The sequence below is a fragment of the Myxocyprinus asiaticus genome, chromosome 46, assembly GCF_019703515.2.
Source record: "Myxocyprinus asiaticus isolate MX2 ecotype Aquarium Trade chromosome 46, UBuf_Myxa_2, whole genome shotgun sequence".
NCBI lineage: Eukaryota > Metazoa > Chordata > Actinopteri > Cypriniformes > Catostomidae > Myxocyprinus > Myxocyprinus asiaticus.
The window spans coordinates 10,397,560-10,423,526 of NC_059389.1; the positions used below are offsets into that span (position 1 = coordinate 10,397,560).

Sequence of the window (25,967 nt, forward strand, 5' to 3'; positions counted from 1 at the left end):
TAAATAGATAGATAGACAGACAGACAGACACAAGTACAAAAACTTTTGATTCATGTTTTAATTCTCTGAATATTCAACAATGTTCTGCACAAAGTAAAAAATAACTTCAGAGCATGAATTGTTTAATTTTGCAAACAAACCAAAAATTACTGTAGACATGAAACAATTACATTAAAAGAAAATGAATAATGAACTACTAAGTAGGTTCTATTCATTGATGTATTTGATCCCTAAAAACACTGTACACCACAGAGACAAGACAGTTGAAAACAGTGTACAACCGTTTAGAGTCCAGTTACTACAATGACACTCATTGAATGTTCATTGAATGTAGCATACACCGATCACACATAAAGGCTCTCTTCTCTCATTGAGTTTCAAACTCAACTGAGACTGAGTCTGCCCTCAGGCAAAGGAGACTGCATGCAACAGTATGTGCGAGTAACAGATAATGTTATGGGTGTAACTGTGTTGTGGATAAAATATTTTAACGTTGTATAGGTGTGTAAGAGTGTATAAGCAAAGATGGAATGTTGAAAGAAATGTAAATTGCTTAGTGAGCGACATATTTCCGTTATACTTTTTAGGCACTAGAAAAATCTAAAAATGTTGTAGTGATAATTGTCTAGCAGTCATTGTGATGTCATCTGTTTTCATACAGGGCCAGTGTCAGTGCTCATTTGCAGTTATTTTTATTAACTATTAATGGGCACCAAGGGAAACTAAGCCAAGCCATCACATACAAAATACATTTACAGTGTCATAAAAAAAAAAAAAAAAAAAAAAATCATACAAATAAAAAACAAAAACATATTTTAAAGAGTAAAGAAAAAGTAACATTTTATTTTTTTTAGCATTTAAAAAAAAAAATGCCTGGTAAATATTAGTAGAGGACTAACTGAATGGCCCTACAAATAAATAAATACATATAAGTACATTTCTACATAACTATTTAAATTAGATGGTCTTTGTTGGCTGGAGTGTTAGTCATACTGCTGTAGTTCTCTAAATAATACAAGCTTCATTATTTGAACACCCACTAAACATAAGAGCAATAAAGAAAAACAAAGGTATTTTAGTCCTTCCAAGCAGAAACTAGAGCTGCACCGATTGATCGGCCACTGATCTAAATCGGCTGATCTTCGTCTTAAGTCTGTGAAGTCGTGCCTAGGATCAGGGCCGAATTATTTTGCAGCACGCAGGGAATCACACATACACTGCTACTCTAATGAATAAGCTCTTTCACAGCCCTTGATGCATGACAGAGTGGCCTCTGGAGGGTGAATTGTTGGCAATTTATAAGTATTCATGAATTTAAACTTTCAGACATGCTGTTATTCAGATAAATATGCAGGTTTGTTTTTAAAAATGTGAAAGAATTACATGTGTATGAATATAAAGTTGACCATTTTCTAGAGTCATTTAGGTAGTAATTCTGACTCTGTGCACTGTGAGCACAGAGAGGATAAAGAGACTGCAGACAGGTATAAAAACAAATTTAATGTATACGTGATGTAACGTGAGTCGTGACAATCAGACGTTGTGTTGAGCGATAGAGACTGTTTGAGCGATCATTAGCACTTTCAGCTTCACTCCCTTCAAGATGCACACTCACGGTGTCAATCAAACATGCACGCTCTGCAGGTGGTCTCAATATCTCATCAGTCACTCATCTCAGTGCTATTCTGTGAGGATCCCAATTTAAAACAGATTCATCACATTCACAATCACATTACTACTAATCACAGCAATTACATTTTAACCATTAAGGCACCGCGTCTTCACGCATTTGCTTAATAATTAGTGATTTTTGGGGCCTGGGTAGCTCAGCGAGTATTGACGCTGACTACAACCTCTGGAGTCACGAGTTCGAATCCAGGGTGTGCTGAGTGACTCCAACCAGGTCTCCTAAGCAACCAAATTGGCTCGGTTGCTAGGGAGGGTAGAGTCACATGGAGTAACCTCCTCTTGGTCGCTATAATGTGGTTCTCGCTCTCGGTGGCGCGCGTGGTGAGTTGTGCGTTGATGCCACGGAGAACAGCGTGAAGCCTCCACATGCGCTATGTCTCCGCAGTAACACGCTCAGCAAGCCACGTGATAAGATGCGCGGATTGATGTTCTCAGACGTGGAGGCAACTGAGATTCGTCCTACGCCACCCGGATTGAAGCGAGTCGCTACGCCACCACGAGGACTTAGAGCACATTGGGAATTGGGGAGAAAAGGGGAGAGAATTTTTTAGTGATTTGTGTTACAGCAAAACGCCACAGTCAGTAAACAAATTACAGATATTAATGATTTCTCATTGGAGCAGTTTTAGAGCTTGTAATGGATATTTTTTTTCTTATTTTTGAACGTATCTCTGCTGTGTGTGATGCTCTCATGGTTTACCAGCATGTCACAATGACCTTTTGATATTGACAACAGAACTACTCATAACTTTTTCAAAACAAATACATGTTAACCATTCACAATTAATGTAATTTTAATGTAATTTTGTTAACTTTATAAAAAGGTTCCATTCGTTAACATTAGTTAATGCATTAGGTATCATGAACAAACGATGAACAATATATTTTTACAGCCTTTATTCATCATAATGTTAGTTAATAAAATTACAGTTGTTCATTGTTAGTTCATGTTAGTTCATAGTGCATTAACTAATGTTAACAAATTAAACTTTTGATTTTAAAAATGTAATAGTATATGTTGTAACTACTTTTAAGTTCATAAGTTCATGGATAGTCACGGTAATGTTATTAAATAATGTTAACAAATTGAACTTTTTTGTAAAGTCTTACTGTTATTTTACTGTGTGGGGCATAAACATATAACTGCACAATATAACTTGCAAAAGTGTGGCAAAGGGCACTTTTTAAAAAAAATCGGTATCGGCCGATCTTTGTGTTAAAAAAATCGGTATCAGTATCAGCCTCAAATTTCCTGATCAATGCACCACTAGCAGAACCCTTATATTGTTCATAATCATAATAATAATCATAATCACAATAACTAAAACTAGGGCTGAATTGATTAGTCGATGTTATCGACAACGCTGACAATAAAAAATTGACGACAAAAATTTTCATGGTCGAATAGTCACTTGATCTCATTTAACGTAACATGAGATCATATGAAACTCTCTGTGAGAGCAGCACTGCAGCTCGCGCCTGACTGAGGAGAGGAAGAAACGCAGCTAACAGTCCAGACGCACACTAATATTTCACAGCTTCAGGTGATGTAGATCGCAAAGTATGAGGGAATTATACAAAAATACCAAATAAGTAAATACAGAAGCACTCTCGTTGTGGAATAAGCGGAGCAGGAGCTGCCGCTCCACTGAAGCAAACCTGCGTGTCGAGAGTCTTTAAAGTATACACCCCGGCATTACATCTTTAATGCAGTTATATTTAATGCATTATAGCTTCATTAAAATTCAAATAATAAGGAAGCGGATCATGTAAATAACTACAAACTCCGAAACTGTACATTTTTCTGTGCGTTCAACGCCTCTTCTATGAGTTGCGCAAAGTGTCCTGATCTAAGGGAGAGAGATTGAATCTTCTCTCGGCTGATGCACACTCTGGTGCAGGGACGCTCGTCCCTTGAGTACACGAGCTTGCTGCAGCTCGTGACTTATTGTATCATAATACAAAAAAATTGGCAATATAATAAAGTTTTTTTTTTCTTTTTCTTTTTTTTTTTGTGAGTTAAGGATGGATTGAAGTAAACAAAAAGGTGAGAGCGATAGTCTTCGCCCCATTATACACTGCAGCAAAATATGTTTTTGATTTGTTTTTGTTTTGGCTTGTTTTCCAATATAAATATTTAAAACTCCTTTAAAACAACGTACATTTAATTTAGCAGCTATACTGCAGAAGAAAAAAAAAATGATCTGAGAATGTTGAATGTTTCTGTTATATGTTCTATTATTTGTATGTCTATTTATACTCTTACCTTGTTTTATATTCTGTGTCTCACTGTAATGTTCTGTGTGCACTTGTTTCTCCTGTCACCAAAACAATTCCTTGTGTCTGTGAGAACACTTGGCAATGAAGCTCATTCTGCTTCTGAATATAATATTAAAAATACAAATATTTTAAAATATCTAAAAATCCTTAAAAAAAAAAAAAAAAAGATGCATTCATCTGAGAAGCAGCATATAAGATATTTAGAGTAGCTTTTAGAGGATAGATCTTGAATATAAGTATATTTTGTCATTACTGCACTCGCAGAAGTATAACCAAGTGAGAAAATACACTTATATACAAAATACACTTATACTTGTCTCTTAAAGCAAGTCTAAATAGCTCATATGTTGCTTCTCAAGTAAATGTATTTTTAGACTATTTTAAATGGAAAACAAGACAAAAACACTTAATAACAATAGGATTTTTGCTGTGAATTTTTTACTGGATTTAACTTAATAAAAAGTATTTATTACCTTTAATTCAGTGAATGTCATTTAGAGGTATTTTTAAAAGATGATTTTGTCCGCTTTATTATTAGCAAGCATGTTTAATACAACATTTTAAGTCAGGGTACAAACTGAATAGTCGGTTAAGAGCTAATGATTAATCGTTGCAACAATCGCCCGAATAGTCGAATAATCGTTAGATTAGTCGATTATCAAAATAATCGTTAGTTGCAGCCCTAACCAAAACACAATGTTATTTCTTTGACCTTGTGTCACACCACTTCTGTTTTGTCTTAAAATAACACCACCTTCATCGCCCGACTTTTTAACCCCAAACAATCCCATAACCCCCAGACTTCCCCGTCAAAAACAAAAAATCAAACAGTGTCTCTCACATACACAGCTGATTTTGGTCTAGTATGGGAGCTACCAATCATTAACCAACCATTCAACCATTGAGCAAAACTAGGATAACTCAAAAACACTGCATTCATCTCTCAAGTGCAGCCATCCAAATCCAAAACAAGCATTTTACAGCAAAATCGTTCTGTTTTGTTTTCAGTCCAAAAACTGACGAGGCACTAAAATCTCAAAATCTTGTTAGGGTAATTTTAACAATACCTTTGAAGGTGCAATATAAAGATGCAGTAACTGGTGTAACCGGCAGGCCATATGTACTGTAGTACAGCAGCAGCAAACCTTTTTAAATGGTGACGGCATCACCGTAAACCTCTACAGTAACTCTACATCTGTTTATTTCAGAAATTACAAGTATCTTTAATGATACAAGAGGACATTTTTCCTGAAAAGGTCCAGAATGATCAAGAGACTGACTGCTTCAGAGGTAATTCATCATTGAATAGTGCCCCAGGGTCCAGTGCTAAGTACTGTACTTCATGTATATCTGTATTGGACAACAGCATCCAATATTTTGTGCTCCTTAAAATCATAGTTAGGTGTACAAAATATACAATCAGATCTAGGAGTGTAATGTAAGTTTACCGAGTTAAAACAATGTAGCAAGGCTTTTGGTACTGGGCTTGATCGGTGTTCTGATGAATTTGTGAACACTGTATGTCTATGCCTTTCATAATAAAAACAGTAGTAGTAATAATAACAATAAGAGGAGGAAAAAGAAGGAATTGGGTGAAACCAATCAAATGACCAAGACAAAAAAAGGGAGAAATTCCTTGTAATTCTTGCAAACAGCGTAAAAAAAAGCTGCATTAACCCATCAAAAATAAATCTGTTGAAGTATAAAGTCTTATCATAAAGATTGTAAAAAATAATTAATTTCTACACAGACAGACAAGGCACAGCAAACTGATCATATCTGCTGTAGAATAGCGAATGGTAAACGGTGTGTGTAGATCAGCGAAATTATGTCATGGTCCAAGTTGCGAATTTGTTTACATTTCATTCAAGAGAAGATCATGGCTTTAACCATCAAAATCATTGAGACAATGGCGTCTCCAAAGAGCGAGATGCTTTCAGCTTGGTATGCACTTTTCCTAACATACATTTCGAAACAAAAGCTGAAAGCACAATACTGGAAGCTCACTATCATGCAAACACACCACATTGAAAGCAGGGCAAAACGAGGCCTTAAATAAAGAGATAACCAAGAAAACCACTTGCAGACTTCAATAACAATGCTGTAGTGGCGATATGACACACATATCTCAAATGGTCTAAAAATGTATCAGAAAACACGTAACTCAAACTATCAAATGTATACAGTATAATCATTAGATTGAGGGAAGGACTGATTTTGCCAACATTATCAGCAGGATAAGACTTTCGTCTGGCTCACACATGAAGAGGTGAGGCAGTTGAGGAATACAGTAAGGGTGGATGCAAGGAGACTTGAATTTGTGCGCTAAGGGGGCATCTGTTGCTCCATTTGGTCTTCAGGACTCCTGAGGTACCACATCCATCATCTTCTGGCACGTCGCCGTAGCGGAGACTGGACAGAGAGAAACAATGAGTAAACATCTGCTTTCATACATGAAACCTAGTAAATAATCGTAAAATTGTCAGATAAACATTTCCAGTTAAGTTAACACATCTTAAAAGTGTAAGCTTTCTGTGTGTTATACATATTTAAAAATGACACCAAATGATACCAAAATGTCGATTACGATAAAGGAGGGGCTCAAGCAAAGGACTGGGCTTTAGCTCCGAGATCCCTCTCCCTGGACTATCAGACTAAAGCAAGAAATAGAAAGACAATTTTGAACTAATAATTACTACAGGCGTTATGAAATAGAATGGTGGAGATGGGGAGGTGGAGGGATGCCAGAAGAATCGTCAACGGTGCAAGGTAAGCAGCCACTTATATGTCCTTGGGACATGATTGGCAGGCCTAGATGGACAGCTCCTCCCGAACTTACATTTGGAACTTACTGATGTAATTTGCTGGTAATTCTTCAACCAGAGAGCAGTGCATACATATAAACACTTTGGTTTGTTCTGTTTTTTTCTGCCTTTACAAATGTGGACCTAGGTGCATTTTCAAGAGTTTTCAGAGATTGTAAATGACTGCTGCTTAAAGTAAAATTAAAATGTATGTTTAAAGATAATCTGTTAGCCTTCATCACATGTAGTGCATTCTAAATTTAAATGGCTAACAACTGTCCTTTTTTCACAAAATCGTAAAAAACACACAAGAGCAGAGACACTCACAGATGATCTGCAACAGCCACTTTGGCTTGGTCTGCCATCTAACGCCAAAGAAGTAAACAGGAACTCCTGTGGCAATGATTCCAAATCCAATGGCACACTCGACAGGGGTTTTCCAGATAGAAACCACGATGAGGAACAAGCAGGCCAATACAAACATAACTGGCAGCAGGATATTGACCTAGCAGAAAGAGAGAGGTGATCATAAGTCAGTGCCTTTGATTAAACTGCTTTCGCTTAAATTGTTGGGGCTAATAAAGTCAGTCTGTGGGAGGAATTCACTAAGAATGAATTGCACCCTGTAAAGGCAACGGTTATTTGCACACCTTGTCTACGCTGGTTTAGTGCACAAAATACTAAAGGAATTATGCAAATCAGGCAACAACACAAATGCGGCCAGAAAACCTGTGCTGAACGCAATTTGCATGTGCAATTCTGATCTAGCAAGCAAATTCTGAGTGCTATATAGCGAAGGGTGCAGCAGACCACCGTTATCTGACACACTCTGCCGGGACTAAACAGCATTACTCACTACTGTGATCCCGATGTCGAAAGTGCACTACACCATGCATCTGGATATATATATAATTTTTATGAATTAGTGCTAATATGATTGACAGAAAATGTACACAAATATCTCTTAAATAAAATTCATTTTACTGCTTGCTTTCATCTGGTGGTAATAGCGCAATGTAAAAGTAAAATGCGCAATTTTTGTGAAAGAAGCGCAATCTTTAATAAGCCTAATTAATTAATCAATCAATCAATCACGTTTATTTCTATAGAACATTAAAAAAAACCACATGTTGGCCAAAGTGCTTTACACAAGAGGAAACAAAAGAAATAACAGAGAAAGGAGGCATGTTTGCGTGGAAAGGAATGCCAGTGACTTGATTTAAATACTGAAGATGCAGTACAGTTTCAGCGTTGATTGTGCCTGCTTAACTAGATTGCGGGTGGTTAGTGAATAAGATGCAGCTTTTTGCTGTTTTTGTACTATGCGCAAAAGTGGCACGACAGTTTAGTGAATTCGCCTCTGAGAGTCTATCTTTTTACAATGCCTTCAAAAAGTTTTAAATGTTCCATATTTTGTTCAAGTTAGAAGATTTAACACACATTTATTAATTATAATAATGTTTTATTAAAGAATAATAATTTCAGCAAATTTAAATAAATACATTACATAAGCATTATTCTCAGAGTTGTAGCTGACTTTTTGGTCACTTATCTGACAATCGTTCATTGTTCTTCAGTAGCTCAATTTAGACATCCTGCTCTTTGATGCTTGGGTTGAGTCTTGTTTTCTCCATTTTAATACAATGGACTTATAATCAAGGTAGGTTCAAAGCTTTGCAAATCTTTTTATAACATTCTCTTCCAGCCTTCCAGCCTCATCACAGTCTTCCACAGCAGGACTGATTTAATCTGCTGTATTAGTTTAGATTTTGTATGGGCCACTAACGGTTTAGCTTGTTGACAGAAGGCCTAACACTCTCTTCAAGGACTGTTAATGCCCTTACATGCAACTTCTACAAGGGAATGCAATGTAGCATTTAACCCTTTGGCTCTCATTCATTGGAGAGGGCTTTTAAGCTATTTTTTTGTTTAAGATATGTTAAAAAGATCAGCTTTTCTTTTTTGAATAGGTTTAAAAAATTGGGATACAAAACCTTTTGTGATACTGACAACATGCAACATTTAAATTTATACTGTATATTAAGATATAATGAGGATTTAAATGTTTAAAAAAAAGTTTTTTTATAGGATTTACATGTACTAATTTCACATTAGCAGTGATATTTAAACATTAGAGCTAAATTTCAGTATTAATATTCTATTTATATTTATAGTTTTGGATATTTACATAAAATGATTGTATTTAGTTTGTATTTTCATCCAACTTTATAATCATCTTTATTTTTTATTTACACTTATATGCATTTTAAAGTAGACTTACATTTATATACATTGCAATGAATATGCAACATATATCAGGATCGCCGAGTGATCCAATCGCTGTTCTCCTGTCTGTCTTTGTGTATTTCCTCTCCTCGTGTGTTTGTTTTGACAGATGCCACGTGGCGGCTGTACCCTCTATGCTCTTTCACTCTGGTTTGATCAGCACGGCCGCTCATTATCAGCTACACCTTTCTCTCCTTATCCCTCTTAATTTCTCTCCCTATTTTAGTCCCCCTGTGATTGCCTTGTACAGTCAGTCCGTTTTGCCTCTGTCGGCTGATTTGTTTTCTCAGTCTGTGTTTTTCCTATTCAGACCATGTTCGTGTTTATTCGTCATCATATCGGATCTCTTCATTGGGAATATCACCTGACCTGATCGTACCTTAAGCCGCTGGATATTCTCCCTGAATTATTCATTGTTTGCTGAACTGTTTCTCCACTGCCGACAGTCTCTATTTTTTTTTTTTTTTTGTATGTGCTCCAGTCTGTTTAATAAAAGACTTTGTTTTTCACTTACCTCTGATCCTGAGTCTTCAGTACCTGACAACCTATGTGGGGACTAGCTCTTTCAATTAATCAAACTCCCACCAAGACTTTGGGAAACATTTAATGTTACTTGAATTGGTGCTATTTTAGTGCATTTCTATCTTTATACTGTGGAAGCCTTTTTTAAAAGATGTTAATAAAGCATTATATTTTTTTTCTTAAGGAAATAAATGCATTTTGACCAGAAAAGAAGTATATTTAAAAAATCTGCGATTAACTATGAAAAAATTATGTGATTAATCACAATTAAAAAATATAATCAACTTGTAGCACAAATAAAAAGTAATTTGTCCAAATAATAATCACAATAATCACTGAAATCAACAGTGTCTAAGGACAGAAAAGGACACAGAATGCCAACCTTGTTGATAGTGAATGAAAAAGACAATTAACTGTTCCTAATGAGATCTAGAAAGAGAATGAGATATGAGCAGAGGAACATTCAAATGGCCTCTTTCACTCCAGTGCCTCCAAACCTGCTTTGATTAACAAGCCTCTGCGTCTGGCAGATGAGCTCAGGCCACTAAGTCCAGTGGAAGAAACGAGAGAATATGAATGAAAGAGAAAGAGGGAGGGCAGGGCATACAAAATGTCTGAGTTACCCTTGTGTGACTGGCTATGCCCAGTTTCTAGTCACCTACACACTAGAGTTTACGATGCGTCAGAGAACCCTGCAAATTCATAGATTTCAACAGGGTTGGTGCATCGGAAGGACGGAGAGGGAAAATGCATGCGATAGTGATGCTCTGTCATGCGACCCAATGTTGAGAACATTTAAACTTTTCTGAAACGCACCCTGACGTAGGCATGCGTTGACCAATCAGAATCTTGGAAAGGTGGGACTAGCTGCGCTATGAAATCAAAAAGCAAAAAACAAAACATGCAGGACAAACTCAAACATGCTGTGTATTCATTCCCTATGTTTCTTTGCCAGGCTACAAAGACAGTTATTGTAGAGGGAGAGCCTGGAAAAGTGTTGAAATGTTTATTGGTACATTGTCGAAAAGTTCTATTTTAGATAGCCATCTCTGTCCGTGATAGCCACTGGATTGCCGCTTGTTTTCAAACTGAACCGCATCTTTTCTTGGGTACATGCCTTCCAAACTGACCTTTCGCATTCCAATGAGTCAAACGCACCGTCGGTGCTTGCCCTAGTGTGTAGGCGACCTCAGGCTGTGATGAACTTGTTCACTATCATCAATCCATTTCAATTAATTGGCAGATGTTTAGCCAATCAAAAGTAATTTAGTTTATTCTAACTTAACTAGCTTACCTTAATTGGCCGTTCCAGCTCAGGTTTCTTATAGCGTAACCACATCATGCCGACGATCGCCATAGCGATGCAGAGCCAATTAAAGAAGCTGAAGAAATTAATGACTGAGAATATGTCATTGGAGAATGCGTAGAGGAGTGTCATAATACACTACAAAAGAAAGGAAAGCAAAGGCAATTTAATCTCTCATTTCAAAATCTAATAATTCAGAAACATTATTACCAAGCTGTTTATATATATATACTGTATATATATTAAGGTCCAATATTTCTGTACATTTTACTTCAAAGGTAATAAAATCCAGACAATAAACAAAAAACTTCCAGGAATTTTTGATTCCTGGATACAGATTTGTAAAAATAATTGTAATTCAGACCGATTAGTGAACCGTTTCAACTACAGAACGATTCACTGACAAATGGGACATCACTATGGCTTGCAAGCCAGTTATACTCAATAAAAGAGCAATATCTAGCTGATTAAATATTTTAGAACAGTACATTACTAAAAAAAACTTATATTCACTATGGAAATTTCATGACTTTTGAGATTTTATTAATTTCCATGACAATTTTAAAATTCCCAGGAGTTTCCATGACTGTGGGAACCCTGATTTTAGCCAAAATACTGTTTGTGTGTGCTTATTTATTCTTATTAGAGTACTGCGTCATTAGTTTGCAACTTGCTAACCTTGAACTTTATTGAAATCAGGGAGTCGAGTCTCCTATGTGCTACATGTGAGGATTGCTATTTGTGTGACAGTTCGGACAGCAGACAGCAAGGTGCCTTGCTAGGTTTCGAAACAGAGCAATAGTATCTGTGATGTGGTCAGTCTCAGACACCTACAGTAAATATAAGAGAAGGCAGAGGGGTCAGAAGGTCAGGGTGGATCATTGACAACAAACTGGGAAGATGACCTTCTCTGGACCCAACGAAGAACAGCCTGAGAGAAAAGAGCACATAAAAAGACAGATCAGTTTTGTCCATTATTTACGCCTGTTATCAGAAAGAGTAGGCATTATAAACTAATCCTTTCCCAGATAACCTGATCATCATTTGCTGTGGAAAAAGGCTGCAGGGTGACTGCAGAATAACACTTTTAAGATTAATTAAATAAACAGCTTTAACAAAGGAAAGTGATCTGATTCATGCAACCTCTCACATGTAGGATTTGTGAGAAGTGTGAGTTTGTGTATTACCTGGATGAGGTAAACAGTGAGCCATTCACAGAGCCAAAGCAGGACAATCCCACAAACACAGGGATTATCCAGGCCATTGGCCCCAGGTGGTAATTTCCAAAGTCCTGGAGAAAACAATTTATTCATTGAGTGATAAAAAAATACATTAGAACAGCAAGTAAAATTGGAATGGAATCGAATAGTAGAGAATAGGTGAATCTTATGAAAAAATTAGCTATTTTAAAATAGAGGGTAAATACAATTTTGTACAAATACTACAATTATGTATAACAAAACTGATTAGATTGTTTTTCGCATTACAGTAATGAGAATGCAATGCAATATCTTAATGATTCTAAGAATAGGCTTCAGTTTCACTATTTTTCTAAAGATTTTTTTTTCTGTTGATTTTGGGATTGAATAGGCAACAGACGTGTTCGCAAGATTCATATGAATATTAAAGAATTCTAAAATGTAGTACTGGTACTGATATCAACAGTATGTGATGACACTTACCACAGCAACAGCCTCCGATGAAAGCATTTCCTGTGGAGAGAGGGTGGTGAAGTAGGCCAGGTTGGTCAGCACATAGACAACAGTGACAATAGGGAGAGAGATGATGATGGCCCGGGGAAGATTTCTGTAACACACCAGCACATATGCAAAAATTATACAATCCATTCTTCCAAAAACCACCACTCTCAAGAACTTCACAATGCTTTCCAATTAACAAAACACATCCTTAAAGAATAAATACAAGTGAAGGGATCAATACGAGTTAAGATCAATCGACAGCATTTGTGGCATAATGTTGATTACCACAAAAAAATTATTTCGACTCGTCCCTCCTTTTTTTAAAAAAAAAAAAAAAAAAAAAAAAAGCAAAAATCAAGGTTAACGTGAGGCACTTACAAAGGAAGTGAATGGGGCCAATTGTCGGAGGGTTTAAATGCAGAAATGTGAAGCTTATAATTTTATAAAAGCACTTACATTAATTCTTCTTTTAAAACTTGTGTATTATTTGAGTTGTAAAGTTCTTTGAATTGTTGGTGTTGGTTTTAAGGTTTGTTGACATTTCATCGTCGTGGCAACGAAGATGTAAAATTGGCTATAACTTTACACAGAAAAGCAATTTTATCGCACTAAAATTATGTTTATAAACATATTGTTTATGTCTTGTGGCTATTCTTCTGAAATATTGAGTATTTTAACATTTACAGATGAGCCCCATTCACTTCCATAGTAAGTGCCTCACTGTAACACTGATTGTTACTTTTTTAAAGAAAAGGAGGGGCAAGTAAAAATTAATTTTTGTGGTAATCAATATTATGCCATAAATGCTGTCGGTTTGAGCTTAACTTGTATTGAACCTGGAATATTCCTCCTTTAAGGTTCTTTTGAGCATTTATTTGACTTACTTGTATGGCTCGATCATCTCCTCAGTGACAAAATTCAAATAATTCCTGGTAAAAAGAGAAAATGAATTAGCAAAACAAATCAAAACTTATCCTGTACTTACAAATATAAATAAAATTCAAATGTACAAACTAATACATTTTCAACTGAAAACTCTTGATTTCCGTTTCCTAACATCACTGTCTAAAGTATGCCGTACTAGAGAGCGTTTTCGGAAAAGTGTTATTATGGACATGACCTTTCACTTCCCTATCACTTAAATTTTCCAAGAAAAGAAACTAATAAAGTGAGAGAAATTAAAGTAGAAATAAAAATGTTCTGTTAAATTTCTATTTAACCTTTGCACACAGCCCATTGGCTATGGCGAAACTAAGAATGTAACACTATACTTGTGTTTTACTTGTTTAACATCAAAATCTAATTGCTTCTGCTTTAATCATCATTCTAATTCAGTTAGTCTTACCATCCTCCATAGGCAAAAAGCCCACTGTAAAGAGCCAAACCGATGTTCCCAAAGTCCATATTGCTTCCTTTGAATGAATTGGCAGGCAGGAGCTCAGTAGTATCACCTGTGACAAAACAAATGGTGTGAAACATTAGTTTACAGTACTTTTGCAACCTTTAACACAAGCCTTCTCTTCAGAAACTGATAGTAGGGAATATTATGTAATATAAACAAACTGCACAAGTCATAATATCCGGAGACTACTCTGCAATTCCCAAGCTTGTATGGAAAAATGTTCCAGTTAGGGCTTACAAGGCGATTCCTGCTGTTATAATACAATGCATCTGAGCGCTACATTTAATATGATTGTGCTGACATTGTTAAGCTCCCATGCTGGTGGTATGAGACTGGTTGTGGGCAGTGAGTCAGCCCATGAAGATCAAGGCCACAAATTCCACATCCAAATCACAAGAGGGATGTGAAAAGGGAAATTGAAGGGAAAAAATGGATGTTTATGGATGTTTCATGTTTAGTCTGTTCCTCACACAAAGCAATGGTTTGGCTTCAGAAGACTTGGAATATAGTGCAATGTCAAATGATACACATTCATAGCACTTTTGCATTATGTTCGTAGCTTGAAAGCCTTTATCTCTATTCATTGTAATTGCAAATTAGCGAAATCATCATAATTTCTCCTTTTGTGTTCCACAGAAGAAAGAAAGTCATTTGAGTTTGGAATGACAAGAGAGCGAGTAAATAATGACAGAATTTTCATTTTTGGGTGAACTAATCCTTTAAGCACACGGAGCAAGTGAATTTCACACTGAATCACCAGATGAACTCGGTGTTTTTTCAAGCTGGTGCCCACTTTGTCACTCCTGTAACAGGTTTGTGCGACTATTAGCATTGTTGTTTAGCAACAAACAAGTGCAGGTCGGAAGGAAACTCGCTTGACAACATCTGGTTGAGAGGGACTTGTCTGGTGTGTACGAATTAATTGAGTCCAAGACAAACTCATGTGACAGACCAGTGTGATCGGTGGAGGCCTTTGCTGCCTGGTCACATGACGCGAGAGTGAGTGCCGGGCGAGGTGTGTGTATGTGTCACTGTAGGCCTGAGGCAGTCAGGTATAAAGCAAGAGTGAAAGCCTGTTTAGACTCATTGTATAAACTGAGAATTACAGGCTCAGACATGAGCTTGAGAGGACTACACCAGCTCAGAGGAGCACGATCTCTATCTGAGAGAAATGCTTAGACAGCAGATCTTAACTTACATAGCCTAGATTCAATCTGAAGAGAGCATAAAAACAAACTCACAAAACTCAAACACTCACTTCTCTAACACAGTGGTTCTCAAATTCATCACACAGTCACAGTCGGCAGGGAAAAAACTAAATGCAACCATCTGTATAATTGTGCTTAGTTATGATACAAAAAAATAAACAGGTTTATGAACTTTCAAAAGGAAGGAGAAAACACTTCCCATATCTTTTGTTTTTGACGTCAAAGGCTGTGCGTCCTAACTTTACTACGATATTTTTCCATAAGTTAAGGTGTCATTTGGTAGAAGCCAAATTAGGCAAATGCCAACCTGGACAGATCCAGACTACTTTAAGTACAAGTTCACTTGCAAAGAGGATAAACATGGAAAGATGTTTTTTACTTAATAATAAGATTCTAAGGACATCTGAAGGTTTTGTCTGCTCTAAAAACTGAGTATGTGGTGGCAGTTAAGTTAAATGAGTTAAGTGTCCAGTGCAGAATCAGTTGTGTAACCATTAGCGCATCAATCTGGTCAACTTAATGGACAAAGAGTGTCATTGGAGTCATTTTTATATGCCCCTCTGGAATACTTGATTCTGAATGGTCAATCACATCATTCTGCAGTAAATATTTAATGTACAGTACAGCTGGCCATTATCACAATATAAACTCAGGGTGATTACCCTTTGTATCATTTGTAAGGGTCATTTATAACTCTAAAGGTGTTTATTTGGAGATAATAACCAAAAGACTGTAAATCATCCTGCATATTACATGGCTACTTTCCAAAAACATCACAATAAATGGGCATGAAATAAATTTGAGTTTGAGTATGTGAGAGAGAAAAAAAAAAAAACATTAAAAAAGGTCATTATGTTGAGGTCAAAATACAGAAAGTGTTACACAACTTCAGTACCGGCGCTGTAGTCATGCTGGCTTGGTGTTGTATTTCCATTATGAAATAGCCTTGTTATTTTGTTTTCAGATGATGGATCACAACCCAAAATCAGGTTTCAGGTCAGTTCTTAATGCAATAAATAATCGAATGAATAAATGCAAATTACTATATAATTGTATTCAGTTTAGAATGGCAAAATAAATTGGCTTATCAACTTTTTAAAGGGAGGAGAAAATGAATCCCATTTCTTGCTGACATCAAAGGCTGTGCATACAAAACCAGCGTATTTTATTTTGATGAAAATTCATATATGGCTAATACGATATAATACTTTGCCCAGTGTAAAATAGGGTACATTTACTTATGCAGTTGATAATGCATTTACAACATTTTCGATTTTCTTATTCAGCCTATGTTATGCTTATAATTTCTGCATATTGTTGGACCTATGTCTGATTTTAAGAACATTAAAAAAAGTCTATGACGATAATGTTGATAAGTGGGTGGAGTCTAATTAGTGACCCACAAATGGTAAGTTCACTTCCTTTCTGTGGGTAGAGCTGCAGTGCAAGCAGTGTTAGAGATGGTAGATAAACCATTGGTGTCTTGTTACATCAGCAATGGCTGAGTGGGTCAGGTGTGATGACACTGTCACAGAAACACTAACAGACGTACATATGAATTCATATTTTAAATGTATTATACAGTGCATATTACCTTAGCACAATTAATGTACTTAAAAATAATTTAACTGAAAGTCAGTAACTGTAATCTGATTACAAGAATTTAAAATGTAAGGTGTTACATTACTTTTTACTTCTAAAATAAATGGGGTGATTGTTGTTTTAGCCATACACATATCTAAAGTCGTATGCTATAATTAACTCTATGGAATACCACCAACTATCTCTGGTTTAAATTCAATGGCATCATTCTCTGGAATAAACGCCAGGTAAGTCACTGTTTGCACAATCCTTTTGTGTTTCCTAATCTACCTCACACACTAATGTGCCAAAGCTCGTGTACTGCTTTGTTGTCACTGTTGCGAATTTAGGGACTTTGTCGCTAGATTTAGCGACTTTTTGACCCCCCTTAGCGAGTAAAAGAGCCATCTAGCGACTAGCAACAATTTTAGTGACTTTTGTAGTCTGCTTTACCGACACTCTCCCACATCTGGTAACCAAAAAAAACTCTATCATGAATGATATGTAATTTTGCATCAGTGTTCTAACACCCCCTAACATTTCAAGTAATATGACATACCTGCATGCCATCAGAAGTTGGACTACATCAGGGGGTCAGGAATTGGCTGGTTAGCAGGTCCCTGTTAGCACCTGCTGGTAGATGCTGGAACTACACCACCCAATGGCAAAAAGCAAGTTTCTCCATAGATAGCCATTCAAAAGTAGCCGTGTTTTATGACAAAATAAAAAAATTTATTTCTAAGAACCATTTCAATTTAAATTATTTAATTACATTATAGCACATCGTCATCCGGTGACGGATTGTTTTTGAAGGGCTCTTAAAATCGTGAAATTGATTTATATTCTTCCTTATCTATTCTCATTGACGAGTGATCAGTCACGTGACACCCGATCCTGGAACTGAGCGCCCATGAGCAAAAATGGCAGCCTCCATTTCGCTAGCTTTCTGAGAACACTGCGCTAGCTGAGCACAGTCATAGAGATGAATAGGGATGCTAACGGATAGCTCTCTCCAGGTATTTTATAGCTCCATGGACTACGAGCAAACGGATGTTCTATAAATCGAAAGACTGACAAGCTTTCGTGTTGTTGGTATTTGTTGCGACAATCTCAACCTAAATTCACGTGCATGCTATCCATTTAGAGAAGAAAAGAGAGAGATATATAATTTGTTATTTTTAGTCTTTCACAACAGAGGCCCAGAAGATGTTAACCTAAATACTTACAGTAGAATTTAAACTCAGCAGACCTCATATGAACAGATGAGGTGTCACTTTAAAAAAATAATTGTGACACAGCAACACTGGCACAAGTAATAAACCCTCATGGTTCATCATCACAAAAACATCCTCAAAACTACACCGCTGCCTACACCTGGTTGCTATTGCTAGGATATATTTGGCCTAGCTGTTGTTCAATAATGCAGTTCAATTACAGAACAAAAGCTATACAGAGTTTGATAGTCTAATTTTGGCCAGCTTGTTCATGAATGTTCATTAAAATAGTTTTATTACAAAACACGCAAAACACACACACACACACACACACACACACACACACACACACACACACAAACATCTATCCCACTGCCCACCACAACTTGCTGAATGTTTGAAAAGTTCAATTAGAGATAGCGAAATGATTAGTAGTTAAATACTAATTGTTAAATGATTAGTTCAATAATAAAAAAAAAATTTTAAAACATATGATGATTCTTCAACAGTACACCTTTAAGGAATTGCCGGAGCTTTTTAGGCCAATTCATTTACGTATGTAAATATGACATCTTACATAATAAATGACGTCATCACGTGATTTGGCTACTTTTAGCAACATTTCAGCGAGCCTTTGGTGACTTCCAATGAGAAATAGGTGGCAACACTGCTTGTTGTCTACTGTCTACATAGCCAGGAATCTTCTAAAGCGACATCCAAACTAAAATGGAACATCTAATGGAATAAGTGACAAGTGACTGATTTAAAACAATTGGCACAAATTGTGTGTGCTTGTCATGTGAAGCTCCCGGGAGATTCAAATCACAATTTATTACAATAATGTTTGATGCTATCATGTTGCTAATCTAATGACGTGATACTCTAATAAGCATAAAAGCACATACTGTATCACAAACAAATAATGGGTAAAATATAACATTTTCAATTAAATGTAACAATTTTTATTAGAGCTATGGATTTAACATGTTAATTCAGTGCGATTAATTATATAACAAATTAACGCATTAAAAGGCAAAAGTATGTCCCATTCTGAGAGACCAAGCGAGAGAAAGAGAGAGGCGGGCAGTGCTGAATTATCGTTACAAGTTGTGCATGTGGCAGCCTTAGAAATAAAACTAAAGAACCAGTTCACAGCCTTATTTACACAAAGAGACACACAGCCAAGCAAATGCAAAGCCAGAATTTGGCAGTCTTGGCTGAATTCGGTTGAGGCGGGGCAATTAAAAGAGAAGACTGCAGGCTTTAATTATCAATGCACAACATGACGTCTTCCTTTCATTTATGTTATTATCTTTTTCTTTATTTCAGTGACCCGCTTGCTGTCTGTCACTACATGTCCGCTACTGAGGCCCAAGCATGAATATGTGCAAGCACGGATGAAACATCTAAAGACACATCTCTTTCAAGAGCCCTTGACACAATCCTTCTAATGTTTTCTTTCTTCCTAAGGTCTCTCACCTTCCTCTCTACTTGTACTTCTCTGAGCAATTCGAAACTTTGTATTGCAGCACTTCTCACGTTATTACCTCCTTATGACGAATCACTTTTGCTGTATTACTCATTTGTAAGTCACTTTGGATAAAAGCATGAATGAATAAATGTAAATGTGAAATATAAATGTCTTGAGAAAAGTTTTAAATGAAAGTGCCAGTGTTTTACTTTTTGGCCTCAGGATCCTTTTTTCTCTATAAAACAACTCATGTGAAATCTGGTGGTAAAGCCTGCCAGCTACTACTACAAATCTGTCAATTTCTTTCTTTTTTGATTCATTCATTCACTTTAGACAGTTGGTGTCTGCTTTTGTAACTTAATGGTAACTTAACTAAATGCTCAGAGCCTCTGTTCTTGCTCCAAATCCAGCAGGTCTACAATTTGAAGACACTCTACTGATGTAAAACAGCACACATGCCCTTTATGAGTATATGCCACTGTAATGAAAACTGTTTAGCCTGCTTGTCGGAACGGTATGTCATAACCGTAGCAGGAAAGAACAGACAGAAATTATGTCACTGGTGCTAAGGCCTACTTCAGCCAATACAACTTTATTCATGTCAGAAAACAAAATAAAATCAGTCCGCCTGGAAGCCGAGTCGTGTTCATAAGGTTCCGCGTTGATACAAAGAGCGCTTCTGAGGACGAAATAATCACCAGATTTGTCCAAGTGTGCCAGGTTAGTGACATCAAATCTTTTAAAGATATTCAGAGTTTCGTTTGAGACATGTGGCAGAAAATGAAGTGGATATCCACGAACAGAGCTAGATTTTCTGCTTGTTTTGCTTAGTTATGTCTGTGAAATTTTCTATAATGAGGTTTTCTACTTGTTCTCTTTACACATTTTCCGCTATTTTCCCATGTGTTTTCTGTGCAATTGCGCGTGGAGACTCGCTCGCCTTTATATAAATTACTTTTTCCCACATGTCGGTCTTATATGATACATCTCCGGTAACCCCACCCCTAAACACCCCATGATGACAAAACCGCCTGTGACTGGTTGCTTTACATGTCAGTTAGACGGCTTTTCCTATCTGAATAGGCGGCTCTTTTCAATTCTCCGACTGAAGTGGCTATAGACCCCAGACCTATGCTGTAGTCATAGGTCTGGCTATGCTAGAATAGTTGTCATGTGACATGGTTCAATTTATTATAGAGAAAAACTGTCATTATTCAACATTGCAGTTAATTAAACTGTTATAAACTTTTGTTTGACACTCTTAAAGTAATGTTCCAGGTTCATTAAAGTTAAGCTCAATAGACAGCATTTGTGGCATAAATCTTTATTACCACAAAAATTATTTTGATTTGTTTCTCGCTTATTAAAAAAAATCGAGGTTATGTTAATGAACTTACAATGGAAGTAAAAGGGGCCAGTCCATAAACATTAAATAAGGTTTGTAAGCAATTTCATCACAAATCATGCTAACGTTTATAAAGTTTATGTCTTTTGACTATACTTTTGAAAATGTGCATATTTTAATGTTTATTGACTGGCCTCATTCAAGTGCCTTATTGAAACCATGATTTTTTTTTTTTTTTTAAATAAACAAGGGATGAATCGAAATAATTTTTTGTTGTTATTAACATTATGCCACAAATGCTGTCAATTGAGCTTAACTTGCACTGAATGTGGAAAACTATTGTAAGCGCTTCCCTTGTTTAGAAAACTGACTGATTGTTGTCATACATGTAGGAAATGTGTTTTTGTGTCACTCACCTTTGCCGATCTTCACAAAGCCAATAATAATGATGAGGACCAGGGCCAGTAGCTTAGCAGCAGCGAAGGCATCTTGGACCCTTGTGGCGGCCTTCACACTGTAGCAGTTGATAGCAGTCAACAACACTATGGGGAGAAATGAAGAAAGAGGGGTAGGGAGAAAAAAGAGAGAGAGATAATTTAAACATCAGATTTAAATGGACTTACAGACATAATACAAAATAAAAAAAATCTATCAGCACTTCATGTAAGTTTCAGTGACTAGAAATAGTATATACTATCTATAAGATAAGTTTTGATTTTATTTGAGGGTGGATCTGAGGCTCTTAAACCTGAATCACATTGCTCATTTGAATGTGCCCTACTTTTTTACTCACTGTGCTGTTTTGTTTGCTTAATTCTGCTTCAAAGCTATTAAGAATAATAAAGCAACTAACTGCAACCTCTTTTAGGTGATTGCCATATCTTGCGAGAAATGTGTAACAGTTCGTAGACCAAATAAACAGATTGTTGAGGGGAAAAAAACTTGATCTCCTACCACTTCCACTCCCTGCCTGCAAGCTCCCTATTAAACATGATTAACTAACGAACACTTTAAAGCAGCATTAGCTGTAAATCAGTCTGGGCACCAAACTGAGAGGCGAAGCCCAGCACCCAATGGCCCTAAGATACAAAAGGGGGTCTGTATCGAGTAGGACAGTAAGACTTTGGTACCCTCATGCAAAAACATTTACAAACACACACTGGTGTATTACAATGGCATTGCAGCTAGTGTTCTTAATAAACTAGGAATCATCAGACAGAGGTTCCTCCCTTAACTCCCCTACGGCAAGAACACGGTTAACCCATTCAGGGGGCCTCTCCCATGGATACGCAGCTTACATTAATGCAACCAACCAATCCCGGAGGCCGTTTTTTTCAATCATAACCTCAATACACATGAGAAAATGGGTCACAGGAACAATGGCCAGCTGCTATGCCAACAGCTCCAAATCCAGTCTATGAAGAGCAACTCAAGGAACTTGGCAATAAAATTAAGCACCTGGGGCCGGTTGCATCAGCTGTGCATAAGTTCAAACTTAACCTAGTTGTGCCGTAAATGGGCAATAAGTCACAATTTACACACTACTAAATATTTGAGCGTTGCACCATTAAACTTAGGTAGAACGTAACCCTATGAATAAACTAAATATTTACGGAAGCCTCTGACCAGGCGTAACGAATGGAATAAAAAAGCAGACTGATATTTTATGACATCAGTGAGCTCATGTTTTGCGTGACAAGCATCAATAATTTCGACATACAGTATGATGCTGACATTTACGAGAGAGAGAGAGAAAAAAAAACATACTTTTAAGCGGCTCTTCAGCATGAAACCGTTCAAACGGTGCAGTTTTCAGGGTGTGTCACCCGGTGTCAAGTTCAACACATTCAAAATATATATATAGGATACTAAAATGAATAAAATGTCTGTTTTTCCAGCATGTTGTATTAGTATTTATTTATTACCCCTCATTTATTTTAGATACAGTTCCTATATATTGTTATTTACACAGGGAAAATATACTATTTATCAAATCTACTTTTATTACGTATCATATCTGAATGGGGATTTAATTTATTACAGCTGACAGTTCCGTGAGCAAACAAGGTTTGAACATCAACCGTAACAAGATCAAATTGAAGTTCACCGCTTTTTAACACTTCTCTGTATAAATATGAAGGCTGTTTATTGGATAAATACAGGTAAACGTCATAATATGTGACTACGCATTACTTTATGGAGAGCTTACAACCTACTAGTTAAGTCTTGCCTTAAGAACAGGTGGTGCAACCAAATTAAGCACTGACTTAGTTACAAACTAACTAGTAGTTACTAAGCCGTTAGTGTGAACTTCACGTCCTAATTTACGTGAGAACTTACGTACAGCTGGTGCAACCCTACCTTGGGTTGAACACTCAGTGTTTGCACTAAGTAACACCCATAACCTGTTATTGCTAAGCTAAAGCCTATGGTCGTAGTCTTCTTTACCTCTCTCTGTCTCATGTGGGTTCTTTTGCAAGGATTAGACAAGCCACTGACAGGGCGAAATTACAGCGGATAGTCAGTGCAATTCATTTGCTCACCCACAATAACAAATACACATTCCTGTACCACAATCAAGCATTCATCTGCTCTTAATTTGGAAAGATCGAAGAGAGAGAGAGAAAGAGATGTAGTGGAAAAAGAAAGAGGAAACAAAGAGAGAAATATGGGTTTTAATTTGTTGGTCGACTGGTAATTAGGGCTTGAGCTAATTCGGCTAATCCTGACTGGTTTAAACCTGTGGGAGGACTGCATTGCTCGAATGGCTGCCATGGTAAATTCCACCTGGCCTCAACATATTGCTATGACCATGGCATGCATGTCAAAGATCTGATTGCAGTCCTGCAGGGTTGCGTTCATCTTTACTCTCACAACAGGATACATAGACAATTTATGGTATACAATTAACTATAATAAGAATACAATTAGTAGCCTGATCATTTGCAATTAATAATATTAGTTTAGACAGATCCTGTTTTTTTGCATGTGAATATTTAAGTGCAGTTTCTTAGGAAGTTATAAAACATTGTTTTTGTTGTTGTTGTTTTAAAATAAGATCTTTTTATCTTATTTATTTTCTCAAATTTGCATCTCAACGCACTACAGTTTTTAGAATATTAATATGATTAATATTGTTGTGAAAAGCGTATTACAACATCTGAAATGATTAGAATATATACAATAACGTGATTAGCATAAAGCCCGCCAAGGTGTTGTACAGCGCATGTCCATTCCTTCCTACATCATTCATCCGCGCGAAATGATGAAATTTACAGCACCTTTTCAACACGACGTACACACGCTGTTTCGGTATCGAAACACTGCGTAGATGTCTGTACCAACAGATTGTCTCTCACAAAAGCAGTTTATAAATACACTTAGACGAATTACGAGAGAAATATGCTTATGCTGAGTATGTGTGGAGATTAAAAAAGCGCTGAAAGTATAAGGCGCGCGAGAGGCACGTGGAATGACAGTTGAGGGAGATTCCAACCGTCGCAATGGAAACGTCAAATTACTGAGGAGATTTAAAACGAGTCTCACTTAAACCCTCATTAACACTGCTTATGTATGGTATGGAGTTTGTTTGACCTAACAAGGTAGGTAACAGGTTATACTTACGGATGCAGAGGCAGGCGACCAGTTTAGCTCCTGTTTCAGGGACTGGGCAGTCGGGAAAGATGGGCTTGAGGAGGTAGGTAGCGAAAACATATGCGACAATATACTGCGACGACGGCCTGATGATGAGAAGCTCGATCCACAGCTTCAGAAACGCAGGTAGGGAGCCATAAACCTCAAGGATGTAGGCGTAGTCACCCCCCGACTTGGTGATGGTGGTCCCCAGTTCGGCATAACACAGGGCGCCTATAGTGGAGAAGACGCCGCATACAGCCCACACGACCAGCGACAGCCCGACCGAACCAGCTTCCTTCACCACCCCGGTTGGGGTTACGAAGATGCCAGAGCCGATAATGGTGCCTACAATGATGGCCACGCCGTTTACGAGAGTAATAGTTCTTTTCAGCACGACTGTCTCATCTCCTCCATCCGCAGGACTGATGTCTGCGTTTGGGCTTCCTGGTGTGCCGTCTCCTGGTCGGCTCATGTTGCCATTTCCACCTCTGCTGGAGAGCATCTTCTCCATCACCTGCTTGTCGTCTTCATCCCTATCCGCGGAAGTATTGGAACTCCGTTTCTTCAACCCTGACATTGTTACTCCTTGTCCAACAAAGCACGACTCTTTGTCTTGCTGTATTAAATGTGAAAACGACCCTTTGTAGAGCACGTCAGCTCTTAGAGACAGGAGTGTACCGCGGAGTCCGCACTGGCTCAGAGAAACGTGGTTAATGAAGCATGTCACTGTGTACAGACTCACAAAAGCATCTTTCGGCCTGCCTCTTTCCTCCTTCTGAGTGCGGTATTAAATCGGATCCAGTGTTTGTGGTGTATCTGTTGCCCTCTAGAGTCTCAATTCCTTACATCGTGGTCCAGCAGGTTTCGCAAGTCTCGTTAGTTTGGCAACATTCTTTACAATAAGGCTTTACGCGTTAAAGGAATATTCCGGGTTCCGTACATGTTAAGCTCAATCGAATGCATTTGTGGCATAATTTTGATTATCATAAAAAACCCTCCTTTTCTTAAAAAATAAAAAAATCTGGGTTACAGTTCAGCATGTACAGTGGAAGTGAATGGAGGCCACTTTTTGAACGTTAAAATATTCTCTGTTTCAAAAGTATAGCCACAAGACATAAACACTATGCGTGTTAACGTGATTTTAGTGTGCTAAAATCGCTTACCTACCTTTTCTGTGTAAAGTTATAGCCCATTTTACAACTTCTTTGCCACGACGATGTAATGTCAACAACCCCTAAAATTGACAATACAATTAAACAACTTTACAGCTTAATTAATACACAAGTTTTAACAGAAGAATTAATGCACGTGCTTTTCTAAAATTAAAAGCTTCACATTTCTGTCTTTATACCCTCCAAAAAATTGGCTCCATTCACATCCATTGTTGGTGCCTTATTGTAACTTAGATTTTTGCTTCTTTTCTTTTTTTTTTAAGAAAAGGAGGGACCAGTCTAAATAAAATTTTTGTGGTTATCAGCATTATGCCACAAATGCTGCTGATTGAGCTTAACTTAGAATATACC

At 37.1% G+C, this 25,967-nt stretch overlaps 1 protein-coding gene across 1 annotated transcript; it reads right to left on the reverse strand.

The window, feature by feature from the left end:
• Positions 1-49: 49 nt before the first annotated feature.
• LOC127436095 (large neutral amino acids transporter small subunit 1-like) lies at positions 50-25,044 on the reverse strand. Its single transcript, XM_051690027.1, has 10 exons — positions 24,433-25,044; positions 21,225-21,350; positions 13,933-14,038; positions 13,472-13,516; positions 12,570-12,693; positions 12,075-12,178; positions 11,722-11,818; positions 10,876-11,025; positions 7,101-7,278; positions 50-6,381 (listed from the first exon to the last, which is right to left on the reverse strand). The coding sequence occupies exons 1-10, from the start codon at positions 25,019-25,021 to the stop codon at positions 6,326-6,328; spliced, it is 1,575 nt and encodes a 524-aa protein (XP_051545987.1). The 5' UTR covers positions 25,022-25,044; the 3' UTR covers positions 50-6,325.
• Positions 25,045-25,967: the final 923 nt, after the last annotated feature.